General features: G+C 32.6%; 2 protein-coding genes across 2 annotated transcripts in view; both read right to left on the bottom strand.

Annotated features, from left to right (window-relative positions):
- LOC123698510 (ATP-binding cassette sub-family C member 4-like) overlaps nucleotides 1–14,086 on the bottom strand; it is a 42,615-nt gene extending 28,529 nt beyond the window's left edge. Inside the window, exons 1-5 of the mRNA XM_045645162.1 lie at nucleotides 13,585–14,086; nucleotides 2,419–2,664; nucleotides 1,983–2,190; nucleotides 453–678; nucleotides 3–159 (exon numbers count right to left, since the gene is read on the bottom strand). Coding sequence (XP_045501118.1) covers nucleotides 3–159; nucleotides 453–678; nucleotides 1,983–2,190; nucleotides 2,419–2,664; nucleotides 13,585–13,658 — 911 coding nt within the window. The 5' untranslated portion in view covers nucleotides 13,659–14,086. The remainder of the gene's footprint in view (nucleotides 1–2; nucleotides 160–452; nucleotides 679–1,982; nucleotides 2,191–2,418; nucleotides 2,665–13,584) is intronic.
- A 2,712-nt stretch (nucleotides 14,087–16,798) lies between these two features.
- Nucleotides 16,799–18,331, bottom strand: LOC123698518 (COMM domain-containing protein 2-like). Its single transcript, XM_045645173.1, has 5 exons — nucleotides 18,118–18,331; nucleotides 17,962–18,039; nucleotides 17,794–17,876; nucleotides 17,305–17,478; nucleotides 16,799–17,217 (listed from the first exon to the last, which is right to left on the bottom strand). Exons 1-5 carry the CDS (start codon nucleotides 18,182–18,184, stop codon nucleotides 16,903–16,905), a joined length of 717 nt encoding a protein of 238 aa, XP_045501129.1. The 5' UTR covers nucleotides 18,185–18,331; the 3' UTR covers nucleotides 16,799–16,902.
- Between the last annotated feature and the right edge of the window lie 1,763 nt (nucleotides 18,332–20,094).

Below are 20,094 nucleotides of genomic sequence, written 5' to 3'. Positions count from 1 at the left end.
ACTTCCGAAGTCTATCGACTAGCTTCTCGAAAGGTTTTTCCCAAGCGTACATTTTAATCACTTGAACCCCGTTTACAAGTTCACTCATAACTTTAACCCTCTCATCAGTACGCTTAGCTATTTTACCACGAAGTGTACCCTGTAGATTACTTAAATACGCTGCAATGAAAAAAAACAAGTCAAATCGCATAGTTTTTATAATCTTGTTATACGTCTTTATTATCTGTTAGAAATTACAATAAACTATATATTGTAATTTCTAACAGATAATAAAGATCTTTAACGATTACTACAAAATACATCTTTGAGTAGGTAGATTATAGGTATATGAATAATGTTTATAGCGGTAAAATTAAGATAAGATTATACCGGTGTAATTAGCTACAAACGCTATCACAGTAAATCGTTGTTGAATTGCCTGTGATAAGTTAATTATGCGGATTAGTACATACCTTGAACAAAAACGGTTTGAAGGAATATAACCGCAAGAGCTGCAAACATCGCCCATTGGATGTGTTGCCATACCAAATAGGACACCACTATAACGACTATTGGCATGACCCACATACAGTTAAGGAATGTAGCTGCTACATCAAAACGGTTCACATCGTTCGACATCAAATTTATAACTTGCCCTGGTTCTGTATTACTTAGACCAATTCGGTTAAGCTTTAGAATCTAAAAAAATAAATAATCTATTGTTAACATAAAATTAAATCGACTTCAAAAAGTGTAAATATTTTTATTGGAACAAATTCAGAACAACGAGTCTTAGTCGGTAGGTACATTTTTCGCCCAGACTTCATGAATCACAGAAAAAATTCTCACGGTGGAAAAGTGCTTATGATGTTCATATCTGACTTCGTTATAATCAATCAAATCAACAGCTAGTACAATCAATGATACAGCATATTCAGCTGTCAGTCGAGGGATTGCAATGCGAAAACCGGATGCAGTACCTAATCTCCAACAGATGGCATCTTCAGATCAGATGTTAGCCAGATTTAGAGCGGATCGGAAACGGCAATGATCCGGTGCTAGCAATTTTTGGGAAATAATAGAGCTGCTGCATGAGCGAGCTGAGGCCATCATGAGGCCCTGTCGATCACAGACATTTGCACTTCTATTAGTAGTCGACCAGATGCATAATCGGGATAATTATTATTAGAGATCCATCAAAATACGAGTAAAATAATGGTGTATGTCATATACTTGTTCATTACAATAGAGCTAGTAAAATAAAATATAGGTAAGTAGGTAACCTAAGTAGGTAACCTATCTAGTAGAGAATAAATATGTTTCTCAGTAAGCCATCATCTTGAAGCACTGTGCTTCATGCTCGAAATTAATGTGATTTCATCTTAGAAAATCACTTTTAAATACTTATGTTATAGTAGTTTACTAGTTTTTACTAAGAACAATGACAGACAGTATTTTAAATAGAAAACCGAAAATCATCAACATGGTCGATGGGAATTTGGTCGTATCCGACTGGATTGAAAATGATGTCAGATTGCAATCTCACTGGAATCTAATCGTGACAATGTTATTGCGACGATTAAATTTCACGATTTGCGAAGAAGATTTTGAGTGTCTGCTCTTTATCAATAACGCCGACTTATAGGAATATAAGAATTAGATTTTGGGAAATCTAGACTAGGTATACTATCTAACTGAATTCGATGTGTATCACCTTTCAGATATTATAACAACGTTCAATAATTGATAATTTTAAATTTAATAAAAAAAAGTTTATTTTCTCACATCAGTTACATAAAATAAGTTTACACATTTTCAGTACACATAAATAAGTGTGAGACTGGTGCCTTAACTAGGTAATAAAAATTACGTGTATTTTAGATCACCAGGCCCCCACTCCTCACTTCGTTGGATCACATTTTGAATATATATTTTGTTGAGAGAAAAGAAAACATAACAAACAAAAACATAAAAAAATAAGATATTTAAAAATGATTACTCACTTTTCGGTATATTAATGAACAACATGCTATCCTCACTCGCATTCCTACTCGACTTTGTCCCAACTGAGTATGACATAAAAATAAAGCCGTACATATTGTAACAAAATTCAAAAGAAAATTATGAATATGAGCATCCCTATATCTCTCCGGCGTTCTCTCTCCAGCAAAATAACCTATAAATAAAGCTAGTGTATAAGGTACCATTGGCCTGAAACAAAAGATACATATGATTTATATCCTTATACTATGTCATCACTATTATTATTGTATGGCTTGATTACTACGGATATGAACACTGATTGTTTAATTGCCTAAACGTAACATACATACACATATCTACGTCTATCTTTAAACATTTATCATGCTTAGTAATAAAGAGAGGTATTATCAATTTTCATTGTAAGTCATAAAATTATGATATAGGAACTTAACTCACCATAGTATTATAAATAGTACAGCAACAAATAAACCGACCAGCATGTATTCGAGCCAAAAGCATGAAACAATTGCCCTCTGGAGGGACGGCTGGGTGTTTTTCTTGCGTGCTTTGGTAAGTTCTTTGTTCCATGCCTCTTCCAGTCGATCCCCGAGCCGTCCCGAATGATCGCTATCTCGGGCTTGCCATAAGTCTTCCACCTTTATGCCTTCCTTGTATCCTTTGCGAAATAATGGTAGACTCCAACTATAAGTAAAAAGTAAATTGTCAGAATTACTTGTTCATCTTGAATATTGTTTAACAAATTTCTTTCGTTCTTAATTACAATTTAATGTAGAACCCTCTCATACTCTTGGTTTATCCTCGTTACTTTTCGATACATTTGTATAACATTTAAATTAAATATATGAACCTACAATATTATTTAAGTATCTTGGATATACCAAGTCATATGCCTATCTTTTTTTACAATATTTTCCTTGCACACCTTCCCAAGATAACTAATCCGTGAATGTGAATAATACCTAAAGCATTTTATCCGGTGTTGTCTGTTGATAAATAAAATCTGTTAGCTTTATGATACGGCTTTGCTACAATGACATGAATAAGTTCTGTTGTCTGGTTCGATTAATGTTATTGCGTCGTATAGCCCAAGTGGTTCAATTCATTCAATTGAAAATAATTACAAGTCACACTCGCTTCAATCTTCTACGCTAACATATTGTTACTGTTATCAAAGAATGGAAAAAATGCCGCCCATCAGATATTATATAAAATAGGTACTGCACACTTCCAGATATCTATTTACTCCCACGAATTTTGTGGTAACTGTTACTAATACTGAAAGTATTATAAGTTTAAATTAATAAAAAATATAGATATGAAAAGAAAAGCGAATTAATTAACCGAACAAGTTGTAGTTATAAAACTTTAAGGGTCACCATGATAGCGTCAAATAAAAATAAACATAACTAACAAATAAATAATCATTAATTCAAATGCTAGAATCGACTAAAATTTTCTCTAAGATTATAGGTCTCTTAACATTCTTCAATTTATAGGTAGATACGTTACAATTTTGTCCAGATCATCCTCAGATAGGATTTTCCAATTTTGCCAATTTATTTAGGAGACGGCAAAGTTTGGTCGTTTTTTTTAAGTATGTAGTTGCCTACGTGTAAAAACTCAAAAATGTATCAATATAGCATCTCGCAATTACTATTAAATTTGGTTTGTTATTCAATCCTATACTTTTCAATACTTTTTAGAATTTTATCTATAGAAAATTGATATGACTGTGGACTAAGATATAAAAAATTTAGAGGCGGCAAAAATCGAATAGCCTGCGGGCCGCAAATCTGTAAATCCGCCACTGACCTTAGACATATTACAGTTACAATTATTATTATTAACAACATAGTCACATGTTATGTAAATGTATATCGTTATATGATTTAATCAGTACCATTTAAAAATAGTCTGGCCACAGCTGCATCACTAATGGGGTCACTAGCAAAGGGGAAAACCCAAACCCTCTCATAATCGGCTGTTTAGTTACAGATTACTAAATGTTTTCTACGTAACGTCGTATAGTAGGTAGTGTATATTGCACGCCTCATAAGCGAAGCGTTGAGGTGGGTACTACTGTCACTTCGCGCAAAACATCTGATTTTTCAAACTTAAAATGTCTTTATATATCATACATTGCACTTGTAAGATAATACATACACACACATATTAAGAAAAAACACTGTTTTTAACGTTCATGATATTTTTGATGTCATTTTTGTTATTTAAACTAGTTAAAAAACAGTTTAAAAAAGTTCTGTCTTGGACGTCCGTGTGTCTGTATGTGCGGATCCTTTTTCTTGTTAACACGATAGCGACCGAAATACTTTACTAATCGAGTCTTTTTTTTTCTCTTACGCTTGAGTATGCTCAGGAATAGAACCCTTTCATTTTTCAGGGTCTGATTCGATGTGGTTTAATTGTTATTAAATAAACAAAAAAAATATCGACTTTTTTTTTTTTTATAGTGTACTCAAAATTCACCATTATAAACTCGATTCTTTATACTATAAGCCAAGGTTTAAAAAAATAAGTTGGTAGTCAGTCCCTTAAACCTGCGCAGTTTCACATCTAAGTGGGGCCACAAGAAAAATAGCTCAATTATTACGGTACCGCTTTCTTTACTTTTCCAAATGTTTTATTTTATTTCATTTTTATATTTATAGTCACGTACTCTTTATAAATAATCAATTTTATTGTAAAGGATGAGATTATGAGGCGTGCACTTTTGGATTTTCCAAACTATTTACAGTATCTACGTACGTTATCACATTTTTGAGCTCATTATTGCCAAGAAATATGAAAGGAACCGCGAAAAATAGTCAACGACTTATTATCGACTTCCAATTTGAACCAAATGCAAAGGCTCGAAAAATATTTTAGTTTTGTTTTTATGAAGTTTGTGGAAAATGTGCGGTCTACACAGTGCCTGCGTGAGGGCCACTGACACCCCGGGCGAAAATATTGTGGCGCCCACTTGAGGGAAGCAATATCAAGTGTTAGGTTAACCAACTTCAGACCTTGGCACCCCCAGAATTTTGTAGACTTCGCAGTTTCTTATAAAATACAGCAGCCAAATAAATATCTAGAGAATAAATATGAAAAACTTTAAAGCCGAAAGGGCATGAGGAAAATCATACAAAGTAGTTAGGTATACTTATTCAACATAAATTCTGTAAAGATATTTGCATTCTTACATTTGTTGTTATTTATATACTTTACAAAGCAGATATTACTCAGCATCGCAATATAGCATAGCCTATATTAATCAGGAAAAAGAAATGGAAACGCTATTAACATGAATAATCACACCTACCTTTATTTATTTTTGTATGTTGAAGAGAGTAAAGATAGTCATTTCATTTATTTTCGAAATAGTGGCCTCGTAGAAAAATAATTTAGTGGCCTCGTTTAAAAGATAACGCAGAGCCGCGTTTCATATGAATAATGTATGGTTTGGGCCCATTGCATTGAAACAAAAGATATTAAGAGTCTTCTGTTACATATTGTTATCACTACCAGGAATACAAACGATTAACGACCACACTCAGGACGATGGTTTTGAAATGCAATAATGGTGAAAGCTTTTCTGGAAAGTGTGTCGATTTTAACGTATCAATTATTAGATATTGATGACGTTCAGGAAGAAATGAGTGCAATTTAATACTTCTGTTATTAGCACTTCTATAAGTATTTTGGTTAGTTCAAACAAGACGCTTTATACCTACGGCGCGGTCTAAACTGCATTCATTATCTTGCATTATTATAATTGAAAATATGTTTGTTAAAATAACAAGATCGATAACTCGACCTTCACATTACAATTTACAAGTCGTTAGGTTCATATATAAATCGATATAAAAAGGTTAATATTGATTCTCCTGAACTCATTCAATGGTGGAAAAGTTACAATAAATTATTATTTTAGGAATAGGTTTATAGGTATGTGAGCACTGAGCAGAATTATATGCCTACTCGCTCTATTCCCATATCACACACATAGTATAAAACAAAGTCGCTTTCTCTGTCCCTATGTCCCTAATAGGGACATAGTATGTCCCTTTGTATGCTTAAACTTTAAACTACGCAACGGATTTTGATGCGGTTTTTTCTAATAGATAGAGTGATTCAAGAGGAAGATTTTAGTAGTACTCCGATGAGAAAGAGATCGTGCAAGACATCTAACATAAAACCTAAAAGATAGTTTTTGAAATTTTATAAATAAATATGCTAGGTTACCTCTGGGCTCTGAACATCTGGGACCGACCTCTTTTATGTTCGTCACCTCATACCATCTCATACTCTTCTTATTTTTAAAGGTGGTGCTTAGGTACTGCTTATAGCTTTGGAAATATCCAATAGTGAATGATGCGTAATGCGTTCGTCTGGCGTCTGCCTAACTATTTGAAATCTGATGAATTTCTTTGTTCAAATGTGATGTGGATACAGTCAATAGGTAATATTTAGTTACAAAGTTTAATTTTTAAACTCATAATATTTGCGTGATTTCTAAAAATAGCAATGCTGCAATAACACTCCGGTGTTAATTAGTTAGGAAGCTGTTAATTCTTGTTGTAAAAATAAATGGAATTTTGAGTAGAATGGTGGTAATTTACTTACATAATTGTTTCCATTATTAACATTGGTTTATATACAACTTAACATTACATTTTCAGTAAATCCAAAAGAAAATTTATTCAAAATTACTTTTTTTTCTTTTAACAACGTAATCATATCATCAAGTTGACTAAGTACTTATTTATTTATCAATAAAAAATACATTTAACATAATTGAACATGCCAAAAACCACAAAGAATTGTCCGGCATGCAAAGCAATCCATCCACGACAAATTCACACAGTGCTCTCGTGTGCTCGCGACAAGTTAAAGACAATTTAACTATAGTTACCACATTATACAGGTTGTTTATAAAATGCAATTTTAATTTAAATTTAACATTATTATTATTTATATTTTTTTTTTAAAGTTCAAATCAAGATTATTTAATAATTGAGGAACTAAATAACGAGTTGTTCTTTTACCATAAATGTTAATTATTTTTGGAATGATTAAGTAAGCGTTGATTGGTTTGTTGACGGGTAATGATTACGTTATCAAGTTTTTTCTGCAGGCCAAAGTTAAAGAATTGTTCTTTTAATATTATAGTGTAATAGAACAAAGATTCTACCGGAAAAACTTTACAATGGTGAAAGAGATTTTCATTACTATGTTTACATATTTTTTTTATCTTAAAAGATACTATTTGTTTTAATATCCTTAGTTGTAGTGATTCAATGTTTTTCAAATAGCTTTTAAAGGTTCGGGCGTAAGCTTATAACATTATTAACTAGGGCGTTATAATATAGCATTAGCAAAATTTTGAAAGGCATTTTATTTTTAATAATTTTAATATTAGCTAGAATAGCTCGGAGTCGATCACAAACAGAGTTGATATGTGGCTGCCAGTTAAACTTACTGTCAATTATTAGTCCCAGATACGTATGACTAGGTACTTACAGTTTCGATTTTTGGAAACTGTAAGTAGTCATACGTATCTTTACGTACTTAGGTACCTACATTGTGCTGAATGTATCGCTTGGTAAATCTAACATATATTATAAAGGCGAAAGTTTGTAAGTATGGATGTATGGATGTTTGTTACTCTTTCACGTAAAATCTACTGAATGGATTTGAATGAAATTTAGCACACATAATATAGAGGGTAACTTGGATTAACACATAGGATAGGTTTCATCCCGGAAATCCCACGGGAACGGGAACTATGCGGGTTTTTCTTTGAAAACGCGGGCGAAGCCGCGGGCGGAAAGCTAGTTTTTCATAAAACTAAATTGAGCAATTATGAGTATCCTAATTCCTAAGCGAAGTCGCAAATACTTTTACTTTTTCTGTAATAACTAGGTAGAAAACGACACTATAGACTTTAGGATGCATTTTAATTTTTATTTACGTCGAAGCCACTTTGAATCATTATACCTATTACCTACCTATCACCACATACCTAGTATAAAACAAAGTCGCTTTCTCTGTCCCTATGTCCCTAATAGGGACATAGTATGTCCCTTTGTATGCTACGCAACGGATTTTGATGCGGTTTTTGTAATAGATAGAGTGATTCAAGAGGAAGGTTTTAGTATATAATTTATTAGGTTTTAGACAAAGCGGGCGAAGCCGCGGGCGGAAAGCTAGTAGTATTATATAAGATGGGGCGAGTCAAAAACTGGCTATTATTAGAATATGGGTCATTGACTTATATAGTAACAGTCAGACAATTTTATCTCCTAATATCGGTTTAAAAATAGATGATAAAAATTTGGTTCGGATTTCAAAGTCATAAGTATTATTATTACTTATAAGTAATTTTATTACAATATTCACAAAAATCTATGACGGTTAATAAGCAGACTACCTAGATTTAAGGCTCTTTATATCATAGCTATAGGTATCTGTCATTACCTATACCTATTTTAGTTTAAAGGTAAAAAGTAATTAAATTGCATTTAAATTGGATAATTTCTAATCAATGTCTATTAATTCTTACCGTACAGTGTACATAATATTATGGTACATTTCTGTGTAACAAGTTGGATGAATAAGAATGTATAATGTCATATAGAAAGCCGATAAATAGATATACTTTATATAAGTACAAAAATTTAGTTTCGGATCTAGTAATAATAGTTTTTGCATCGTAGGTATTTAAGATACCGCTACCTACTTGGAAATTGCGATCACTCGCCTCTGTACCTATCAAGTCAACTATAAAAAATATAGGTACATGACTCAAATCATGCTTTTATCACACTACAGTGACATAAATCATGTACAATTTTAGCCTTCGCCGTATGTAGGTCCATACGTGATAATTAAAAGGTCGTGAGTTCAATCCTTGGAGATAAAAAATCTCCCAGACAGAGCATTTTCACAAAATAACGATGAGTAAGTATAAAATTATTTAACTACCACATTTCCCTGGGCAAAAACAACTTATTAACAACTAGCTTCCGCCCACGACTTTGTACGCGCATCCCCGTTTTTCTCCGTTCCCGCAAGAATTTCGGGAAATCCTTTCTTAGCGGATGCCTACGTCCTAACATCTACCTGCATGCCAAATTTCAGCCCGATACGTCCAGTGGTTTGGGTGTGCGTTGATAGATCACTATATCAGTCACATTTGAGTTTTATATTTATATAGATTTAAAAAAAAAAAAAACTTCTAAATCAAATTTTGATACAGTACCTAGTAGGCACATTGTCAATGAACTATGTTCCATTATTCAAATGTATCGTATCGAGTGACTTGCGTTTTTAGATAAATTGCAACTTGGAATATTTCCGTGAAAAACATCCAAGTCCATCCAAACATTTTGCGGTCAGTTACGCCATGTTATCTAATTGAAGACAAAGTTTTTTTTTTATAAAATGAGCATGAATAACGTTATCCTATCAGGCAGAGTGAAACTTCAACAAAATTTTTTTCAATACATTTTTATACACAAGATACAGTATTGTTTTATGGTGCCCTAGATAAAATACTTTTCACGTTCCCAGGTCCCAACTATCCTATGACCTATCCTACTAATATTATAAATGCGAAAGTTTGTGAGGATGGATGTATGTGTAATTGTGTAGGTATGTTTGTTTGTTACTCTTTCACGCAAATACTACTGAACCGATTACAATGAAATTTAGCACACATAGAGGGTATGTAACTTGCATTAACACATAGGATAGGTTTTATCCCAGAAATCCCACGGGAACGGGAACTATGCGTATGTGGGATTTTCTTTGAAAAGGCGGGCGAAGCCGCGGACGGAAAGCTAGTCTTATCTATACCTATTCATTACATGAAAGCATATTAGCCCATACACTCAACAGGCTTTATAATACAAACTATAACTAAAATTAATGTCATGGCCAAAATCAAGGCTACTCTACGACACACTGACCGAAAAAAAAAATCAATGAATGCATTTATTATAATTTATGGCTCATTTATGGATGGAAATATAAAATATGTGCATACACTAGAATTGCGCTAAACTTGTTCAATCTCAGTAGTCACGCAGTAGTGGAACTATTTGGGCATTTAATGCCCAAATAGTTCTATATATATAGTTAATAATATTCAAATATAGATAATCTCCGAAAATATATACCTATACAGGGTGAAATCGTTAAGTGTGCACAGGCGATTATTAATCGATATCAGTTTAAAGTTTTTTGATATCTGCAATAGTTACGGAATAATCCCGTATGGGAACTATATTTTCTATCACCAAAATTTATATTTGTCATCAAGTTGTATCACCTAATGAATAGATCTATCACCACGAAATATTTTCGTTCTCAGATAAACAAAAATTTTTCCCAGGTATGAATTATCAAATTAATGTTAATATATGTGTAAAATAAGAGATCGATAACCAATAAAATTATATTGCATTACATGAATATAAACTTCGTTCTTATAATAACAGTTTTGTTACTTAAATAATAGCTCTGTGCTCAGAATGGTAGATATGTCACCAAATAAATCGATTATCGATCCCTGACTGCGACTCCTTTTTATTTAATATTTTGTCACCAATACAATAGTAGCATTTTATTTCCTTCAGATATTAAATTAATAGTATTCGTTACCAATTTAATACATCAATTTATAATTTTAATGAAAAAATGATCAAAGGGGCGGAGACAAATTGGCGCGCTTTATTTTTAATTGACATGTGCAAACATATTAACGGATTAGCCATACGCTTAAAGCTGGCCAACCCCCCACCAGAAGCAAAAAATGTGCTTATCGGCCAGAAAAGAAAAAGGGGGCGCCCTTCGAAATCCAAACCAGCGCTGATTATTCAGTGATTATTGTTTTTAACAATAAATATTGATTATTTTTTAACTTTAATTAAGTGTTTTATCTACAATTATGCTAGCCATAAGCCACCTATTAAACCAGAGCTGATTATTCAGTGGTTATTATTTTTAAGAATAAATATTGATTATTTTAACTTTAATTAAATGTTTTCTAGTACCTAACATAATATGATTTATTGGTGATCTCTTTAAATTAGTTTGCTTAAATACTTATTAGGACACACCTATTATAATACATACAAAAACATTTATTTGGTACTAGACCTTATATCTCAGGATTTTAGGTGATTTATTGTGGAACTGATTTTGCATTGTTTGGTGACTACATTTTGGTGACAGATCTACTATTTTGAGGACAAACCCTATTATTTAAGAAACACAAAACTAATTAAATTGGTGATAGCTTAAATGATACCCATCCCGTATTACCCCCTGTATATACATATATGTATATATTTCACATAATTCTGGAAAGGATTACAAAAAACACAAGAAACTGTTCCAACTCATGAATTTGATTCAGTATATTGATAGTAGAATTATTTTTTTCTGGGTTATGATAAATCCAATACATCAAAGATCATCAAAAGTCAAAACGTCGTTTTTACGTAATTTTTTGTCCAACCATCGATCTGAGGGATCATGAGGATCATGTTACTCGCTTGCCCACCACGCGCTGATAAGAGTTTGTGTTATTTTTTATTTATCATATTGTGTAGAGTGACTATGCTTACATTTTTAAATTAATTAGGCAACAATCTGCATTTTCTAAGTGAAATAAAAAAAAAATCAAATCGATAGAGATCTTTATTAAAACCTTATCTGCTTCTTACATACCTATCGTGTGTAGTTATAAAGTAGTAGTATAATAATAGTACAATTATTAATATAATATTATGTAGGGTACTTTTTATATTACGTCATAGCCATCTATGAATGTACCTATGGAATAACTTAACCAAACTGGGTATAGTATGCGCAGACCGTACATTGTTTAGTCACGCAAGTCCATCGATTAACGTTTCGTTGTCCTTGAACTTAATCGTGACTGGTTGCTATGGTTACGGTAAATTTCTAACAAAACTACATTTAGCAATAACTAAGGTCCTTATTTTTACTTATTAAAATTTGCTCAAATAATTACATTTTTTTATTTGAAATATATTTAATACTAGCTTACCTCCCGCGGCTTCGCCCGCTTTGTTTAAAACCTAATAAATTCCTCTTAAATCACTCTATCTATTACCGCTATTAAAAAAAAACGCATCAAAATCCGTTGCGTAGGTAGTTTTAAAGATTTAAGCATACAAAGGGACACAGGGACAGAGAAAGCGACTTTGTTTTATACTATTTTATTACATCATAATAAATATGATGTAATAAAATACCTATGTAATGTAAAATGTTATCAATATCTTGTCAAGTCCAATATCGCAAATCAGTCAATAGAGATATATTTACAACATCATAGACAGTACCTATAACTATCGATAACATCTAATTAATTTTATAGCCATTATTTAATGTAAAATAAACGGTAACCATATATCCACAGTTCATGCAAATTGTAAGTAGGTAGGTAGTTAGACGAAAATAAATTTTTAACTTCCTATATTTTTATAAATATGTATTTGAATTTAAGTTTAAATCAGAGTATGTTTTTTTCAGATAATAAGTAAAAACAACAACCTATCAACTAAGTAAATCTAAAAACTAACAATGCAGCGAACCGATGTAAATTAAGTGTTGTTAACAAACGGCAAGTCATTAAATATAATACCTAAGTCTACTTCAACGAATAGGGTAGGGCTTGAGTAATTAGTTAGACAGTCATTTATATATCATTACGAGACAAACTATACATATATCTTAGTTAAATGTACCTAAAAACTAATAAGTAATACCTAGGTAACTAGCCATGTACAATTCTAGCGGAAAATTGTTTTATTTAGAAGACGCGTTTCCGGAGTATTTATATATACAAGTTTCAGTCCATTATAACGTATAGATTTTCCTTATTTAACCGTAACTTGTTGAATATATTCCATCGAATGAAACTTAAATAATCATTTGCAAAATATACCTACATGCATAAAATACAAAATCGAAGTAGACGTAGTTACTTAGCTAGTTACATGTTAGTAGTTAGTATCTTTAATTTTTAACCGACTTCAAAAAAAGGAGGAGGTGATAACCGGCCGGTATGTTTTTTTTATGTATGTACACCGATTACTCCGAGGTTTCTGAACCGATTTACCTACGTGATTCTTTTTTTGTTCGATGCGGGATGGTGTCGAATTGGTCGCATAAAAATTTTATTCGGATAGGCCCAGTAGTTTTATTTTATGAGCATTTTTGTCTGTATTTGTAAATGTTGCAAGTGCAAGTTTGAAGTCGGTTGTTTTTAACGCAGTTATAACTTGTGTTCCGTAGCTTTTTATATGAATATAATATTTAACTAGATATACCTATTATAATAAATAAAATCTCCGGACATATATGTACATAATAACCTACACATATAAATTAATAACAGTCGATAAATTTACTCGCTAATAACTGTTACGGTCAAAGTTCAATTAAAGTTCAGCACAATTATTTTAGAAGCAAAAAATTTTCACAATTCTGCGTTTCTTATTAGTTACTTTTATAAATAAGAATAAAAATGAAAAAATAATAATAATTAATAAAAACTTTTCTTACCATAAAAATAACTTCGAAAATATATTAGCCTTTTCATGTGGATTCTTCTCCCGAAGTATAACTTTTGATTCCATTTTGATGAACTTTTTTACACAAAATTAAACTTTACGTAGGTATATTAGGTAAGCATTTGTATCTTATAACAAGTACATAATAGGAACAATTAAGTATCCGATAGTCAAATAAAAAATAACTAATAAATTTTTCCAGGAATCACGCATAAATCGGTCACACTAAGCACTAAAAATCTGTAGTGAAGGTACACGTTCTCCCTGTATAAATTATCACACACTTCACAAAAACCACGATAATACCGACGGAAATAGTAAAATATAATTCAATTATTTTTAAGTACAGATATCGAAAAAGTAGCAGGCCGGTTAGGAGAAAGTATCACAGATGGAATATATAAATAGATGCGGACCCGCAGCCACAGCGCACAGGCGAATCTACGCCGGTCGACGCTCTGCCACTGACGGAAATAACGGAATTGACGGACGGGCTTCACGTCTGAAGTCTGAACAGCGAGCGATTCACAGTCACCACAATATACATGGCTATTTATACCTATATAATATTATCATACTATGACTAGATATTCGCACATCTTCGCGCTCTCATTTCATGCTGAATCATTGCCGATTGCCGACTATCTAGTAGGAATCTACACTTGACATGTATTGATTTGTTAAGCAATCTTAGCTAACCTATATCCAAGCTATATCCATTAAAAAAAATAAAATAAAAAACCTAGGTACTTAGTTACAAAAACATTTTTTGTTACTTACTTAAAAAATTTGCAAGTTAAATACAATGTAGGTAGGTACTACCTACTTTGTAGTGTTTAATCTATAACGTATCATAATAATTTGCGTTTGTATTTTTACAGAATTAGGTACTGGAATTTACTCAGAGCAATAAACCTATGCTCTGAGGGAATATGCGATATGATGTTGACGTAAAATTATAATTTGTCAAAAAAAAAAACATAATTCATCGGCCACTTAAAAAAACAATCAGAACAAATATTTTTAGTCTGTGTCCCTAATGCCAATAGCTATGATGTGATAATTACGTCACCCTTCTTCCCGAAGACACAAACCTTTTTTTTCGGAACATCCGTTAAAAAAACTATTAGCTATCAGCTCTTTATTATTGTACACTGCACAGTACACTGCCTAATGGCCCAGTACCGACAGACCTAACTTATTGTTTTCTATCCTTTGTAAACTTCGTATTGAATAATAATTAGATATTAATACCTACCTGCATACAGCCACATAGATACAGCTCAGTTAGTTAGACGGCCAGATGCCAATTCGCAAATTAGAAAGAAATTTATAAATTAGAAAGATATTATTTGGAAAGATTAATTATTACTATTAAAAATATTAGTTGTCGGTAAAAAAACTATACCTAATGACCGACTAGAAATGCAGACTTACTTTTTGCGTCTTTATCATAGAAGTCATAAAACAAGCACAAACGTTTTGTGTTTTTCATATCTTTCTTTGTTTTCATCGTAAGTACTATCCATACTTACTTACTTACTAATATTATAAATGCGAAAGTAACTATGTCTGTCTGTCTGTTACCATCTGTTACTCAATCACGCCTAAACTATTGAACCAATTTTCATGAAATTTGGTATGGAGATATTTTGATACCCGAGAAAGGACATAGGCTACTTTTTATCCCGGGAAAATGACGCAATCCCGGAAATCCCACGGAAACGGGAACTATGCGGGTTTTTCTTTGACTGCGCGGGCGAAGCCGCGGGCGGAAACCTAGTAACTTACCTATATAATAACTTGTGACATATTTGAATGTTGAATGAAGCAATAGAAGCAAAACCACATTCGGACCTATTGTTCATATTTTGTACGGATTTATGGAACGTTAATAAAAATAATGAATGATACAAAATACAAATTACTAAATCATAGTTTATTCCCTGTAATTCGAAATAAAAAACATATTAAACTAATAGTAATATTTTTCGAAAGATTACGACTTACGAGATTACGGTATATTTCGCAGGCAAATTGTACGATTTTGCGTGTAATCTGAACGTTCGCAGTTTTGAATACGCGCTCTATAATAGCAATACAAAAGCAAGGTAATTGCTATTAGCCGGGTCCACACCAAACGATCCATCGATCCCGCGATCCAGGATCGCGGAGCGTGGATCGTGTTAGGCCGATCCACTTTTGGAAACTTGCGATCCAAAATATGCGCTCCAAGCGATCCTAAGGCGATCCGTGATTCAGCTAGTCTTGTACGATATGGAGACACATGTACAACGGCCGGCGGCGTCTTGCCGTTGCAGCAGTAACTTTTATTTTGCTTAAATGTTTGCGCAAAAAATCACAAAAAAAAAACGACGGTTTTGGGTGTAACAAATTTACAAAAATCGCTTGGAATCTCAGCTGTACGCAGAGTTTTTTTCTTTAGGTTCTCGATCGACTTATTCCCCATTTCCGAGAAATCTGACGCCAAGCATCATCTCTAACACCTCTATTGGTATAATTAGAATCTTTGGGATCCCATAAACATTAAAATTGTTTAAAAAGCGATATTAGACGACGACTTTCTGAGATGTTCATGGTGAGGTGGATCGCGCGATCCAACACAACCGTCCACACCGCGCGCGATCGGATCGTCCGGTTTGGACCCGGCTAATGAGGTGCCCGTCTTGTGAGTGAGCGAGAGGTTTTTTTTATATTATTTTTTAGCGAAGTCTTTATTATTTGTCTATCCTATTAAGGCAATACATGTTTAATTTCAATATTAAATACATATTTATGAAAAAAATAAACTAAAAATAATATTTATAGAACAAAATTAATAGTTAGTTAATAATAATACCTATATATCTTACAAGTGTTCAGCAAAATCTGACTGACAAAATATAAATAAAATTGTTAAGATAGTCAAGAATTATAGGGCTTTACTAATCTTTCATTATATATTTTTTGCATACCTGCATTCTTACTGTTATATAATAATATTATACCTGTTTTCTTATTTACTGTAAATAATATATAAGTACTACAAAAATAAATAGCTAATAATACAGTAATAAATGCTGAATTAATAGGGAAAAACCGTGACATCATCTTCAACAAGACACCAAGAAAATATTGCTTTTTTTGGAAATATAGGTAATATATAAATAATGTTTATATATTATAATATAATGAACACATATACATTAATTAAATACATTTATTAGTCATAAATTAGGATACAAGATATACATAGGTATATTTAATTCTTACACTTATATATTTTTTCCTTAGAAATAATAATAATAATCTATAAAGCCCTTTGGATTTTCCGTACATGTTGACTTTTGGATTCATTTAAGGCCTCACTCAATCTGTTAGTGAGATGAACTAAATTGGGCAAATCACACTGCAGTAGAACATGTTTTATAATATTTTGACACTGACTTGCGGCTTTGGCCTCTTGTATTGTAGAATTGATGGCCATTTCTGGGACTGATCCTGGACTAGCATTGGACATACGATTATGTATGTCTTTGCTCGGATCGTAATCCTTGGGAGTGGATAGAACAAAATCCATGGTCACCATAGGCTTTATTTCTTCTTTACATTTTCTTGAAGCCATCTGTAAGTGAGTGTAATAAGTATTAAAATATAAGGAGAAGTCACAAAGTACCAAAGATACTGAATGAAACAAAAAATGAACACATACCTGTACTTCAAATCTCCATGCCAAATCTTGATAGACTGGATCACTTTGCTGAAGTAAATTTAGAGCAGAAGACAATTCAGCTTTCTTTGTTGTATAGAACTTTACTAAAATCTGTTGGTGTTCATCCGAAAACCCAGCTATAGCTAATGATGATTTAAAATTTTGCTCTGACAGCTGGAATATTAAAGGGGAGATTAGTTCTTCTAAATCTTTTATCACTACATAGTTTAAAACAAAGTCGCTTTCTCTGTCCCTATGTCCCTTTGTATGCTTAAATCTTTAAAATTACGCAACGAATTTTGATGCCGTTTTTTTAATAGATAGAGTGATTCAAGAGGAAGGTTTTAGTATATAATTTATTAGGTTTAAGACAAAGCGGGCGAAGCTAGTTATCAATATAACATACAAATGTTGCTAAAAGGTTTTATTAAAGTCATATTGTAAACATTGTGAATTATTCAGATTATTTTCGTATTTGATAATACTCACATTGTGTTTACATCCTTCTATTATAAGATGTGCTAATGCTTGTATCAAGTTATGAATATTGTTTGAAGAAGTTCCTAATTTTTCTGTAAAGAAGATAAATTACATACCTACGTTAATTTTATAATGCAACAATAATAAAATACAATTCAATTATAAAAATACACTTACCAGCAGCTAAAGAACATTTTTTCTCGTTTACTCCATTATTAAGATAGTCTACAGTTAATTTACAAAAATCCACCAGCACTGAAATATTTATAACTTATTAATAGTAATAAAATTGAATAATTAAATAACTTAATTAAAGAATAACACATGTTTTACCCTGAGAAGAATGCTCATGTAATAAGCTAAGATGATCTTTTTGAAGTTCACTAATAAATATGATCATGTTGGTTGTAGACGTTTGCTTTTGCTTTTTACGCTGAAGAGATTAACTTTGTTTATGTTTATTACCAATTAAATAACTTAGATTAATCGAACAATATTTTGATTGATCATTGATACGAGTATAGGTACGATGAGAATTGAGAATTTACATTTCAAATTCAAAACATGATTATGTCATTGTCATTTGTCAGTGTCAATTTAGCCCATGTATTATTTTTCTCTATAGCAACTAAGACTAATTATCAGTTTTGAAATCTAAAATCAGAAATCCGTAACTTAAATATTATAATAAATTAAATAAAAATAACCTATGCATTTATATCCAGGTCTAAGGCCGCGTTTCCACCTGCAAGAAAACTTCCGCGAGAAATGTCCGACAGTCTGTCTGACAGCAACTTGCAAGTCTACTTGCAGGTGGAAACGCGGAATTAGACTTGCAAGTTGCTGTCAGACAGACTGTCGGACAGTTCTCGCAGAAGTTTACTTGCAGGTGGAAACGGGGCCTTAGTGATAACTCATATCATAACTTAATATCTATTAAAACAAAATCACTCCCCGCCGTTTCTCTGCCCGGATGAATGCTTAGAGATATGTAAAATTCTTATGAGCATTAAACCTATTCATCAGTATTCATCCTACTTCCAACTAGATAAACATGAAAATGTTTGATTATTCTTTAAGGCAATCCGTATGAAATGGTGTTAAGAAATAAATTATAGGCTGTGTACGGTTCGTACACCTGGGGATGCTGCTGCTGATGAAGGTGGGTACAGACTGGTGAAACGTAACATGCAATGTGTCATGCAATGAAAGAATTCACCGTACACATTGCTGCAATGAATCATGAAAGGTGACACACTTTGTAACAATTTCTCATAGTTTGGACGTCATCCCGTGTTTTCCAATTACAGCACTAGAGCGCATTATGTGGCATAAGGGTCAACTCACACAGAAAGAGCGGCGAAGGGCAGCGAAGTGGAGCGCAGTTTCCGTGTCATATGAATTTTTACTTTATTGTCATAACTATAAAACTTATTATCGCCAGTGAAACACGAACGAGTCGCGGGGATGCCCGCGGGCCGCAGGAATTCCGGGGAATTCCATAAACGGAGCCGTGCGACTGCGTGAGAAGTTGCGGAAAGTTCCGAGAATGTTCGAGCAGTCGCAAGCGGCCGCTGGCAATATCCCTTGAGGCAGACTGATAGTCTTTCTTCAGTGGAAATAGCCAATCTATAATTGGTATTTTGTTTTCGAATATGTGGCCTGAGAATTTCCAACAGTCTTTCAAATTTGTCATTGTTCATTTTATAATAGTCATAATGAATTTAATCTTTCCCTCGGGTGGGCTCGAGAAGGCGTGCGGATTCCCGCGACTGCTCGAGAAGTCACTGGAATGCTCGAGAAGTCGTGGGTCTCCGTGACTCCGCTCTTCGCTGCCCTTCGCCGCTCTTTCGGTGTGAATTGACCCTTATGCTTAGCGTTGAATGTTCCAACTACAGCAATGCTTCGCACAATCGAGCACTCTTAAAAGTAATGCGCGTGAATTGATGCGTGCAATCGATTTATCGTTAGTAATTATTAATTGTTGGAAAAAAATTTAAAGCTTTCGTTTCATTGTAGTTTTTTCGAAATAATCAAAGTTAATTCAAATTGTGTTAAAAAAATAAATATAAGTATGGATGAAGGTACAAACATTTAAAAAAATGTTAATGAAATAATCAAAATCCAAATTACTTAAAATAACCGTAAATAGTTTTCAACCAATTATTATGTATACCACTTTATTTATACAATAATAAAAATAACCTCTATTGCTAACTCTATGAATATATTTTTTTTCAACACTGAACTTAGCGCAACCTGCTGGTGCGTTTCACGTTCCAATTAAGCATCAGCATAATTCGGCATTGG

This window comes from Colias croceus, chromosome 2 (assembly GCF_905220415.1).
Source record: "Colias croceus chromosome 2, ilColCroc2.1".
NCBI classification, from domain to species: Eukaryota; Metazoa; Arthropoda; class Insecta; order Lepidoptera; family Pieridae; genus Colias; species Colias croceus.
This window is presented reverse-complemented; position numbering and strand designations above follow the sequence as displayed.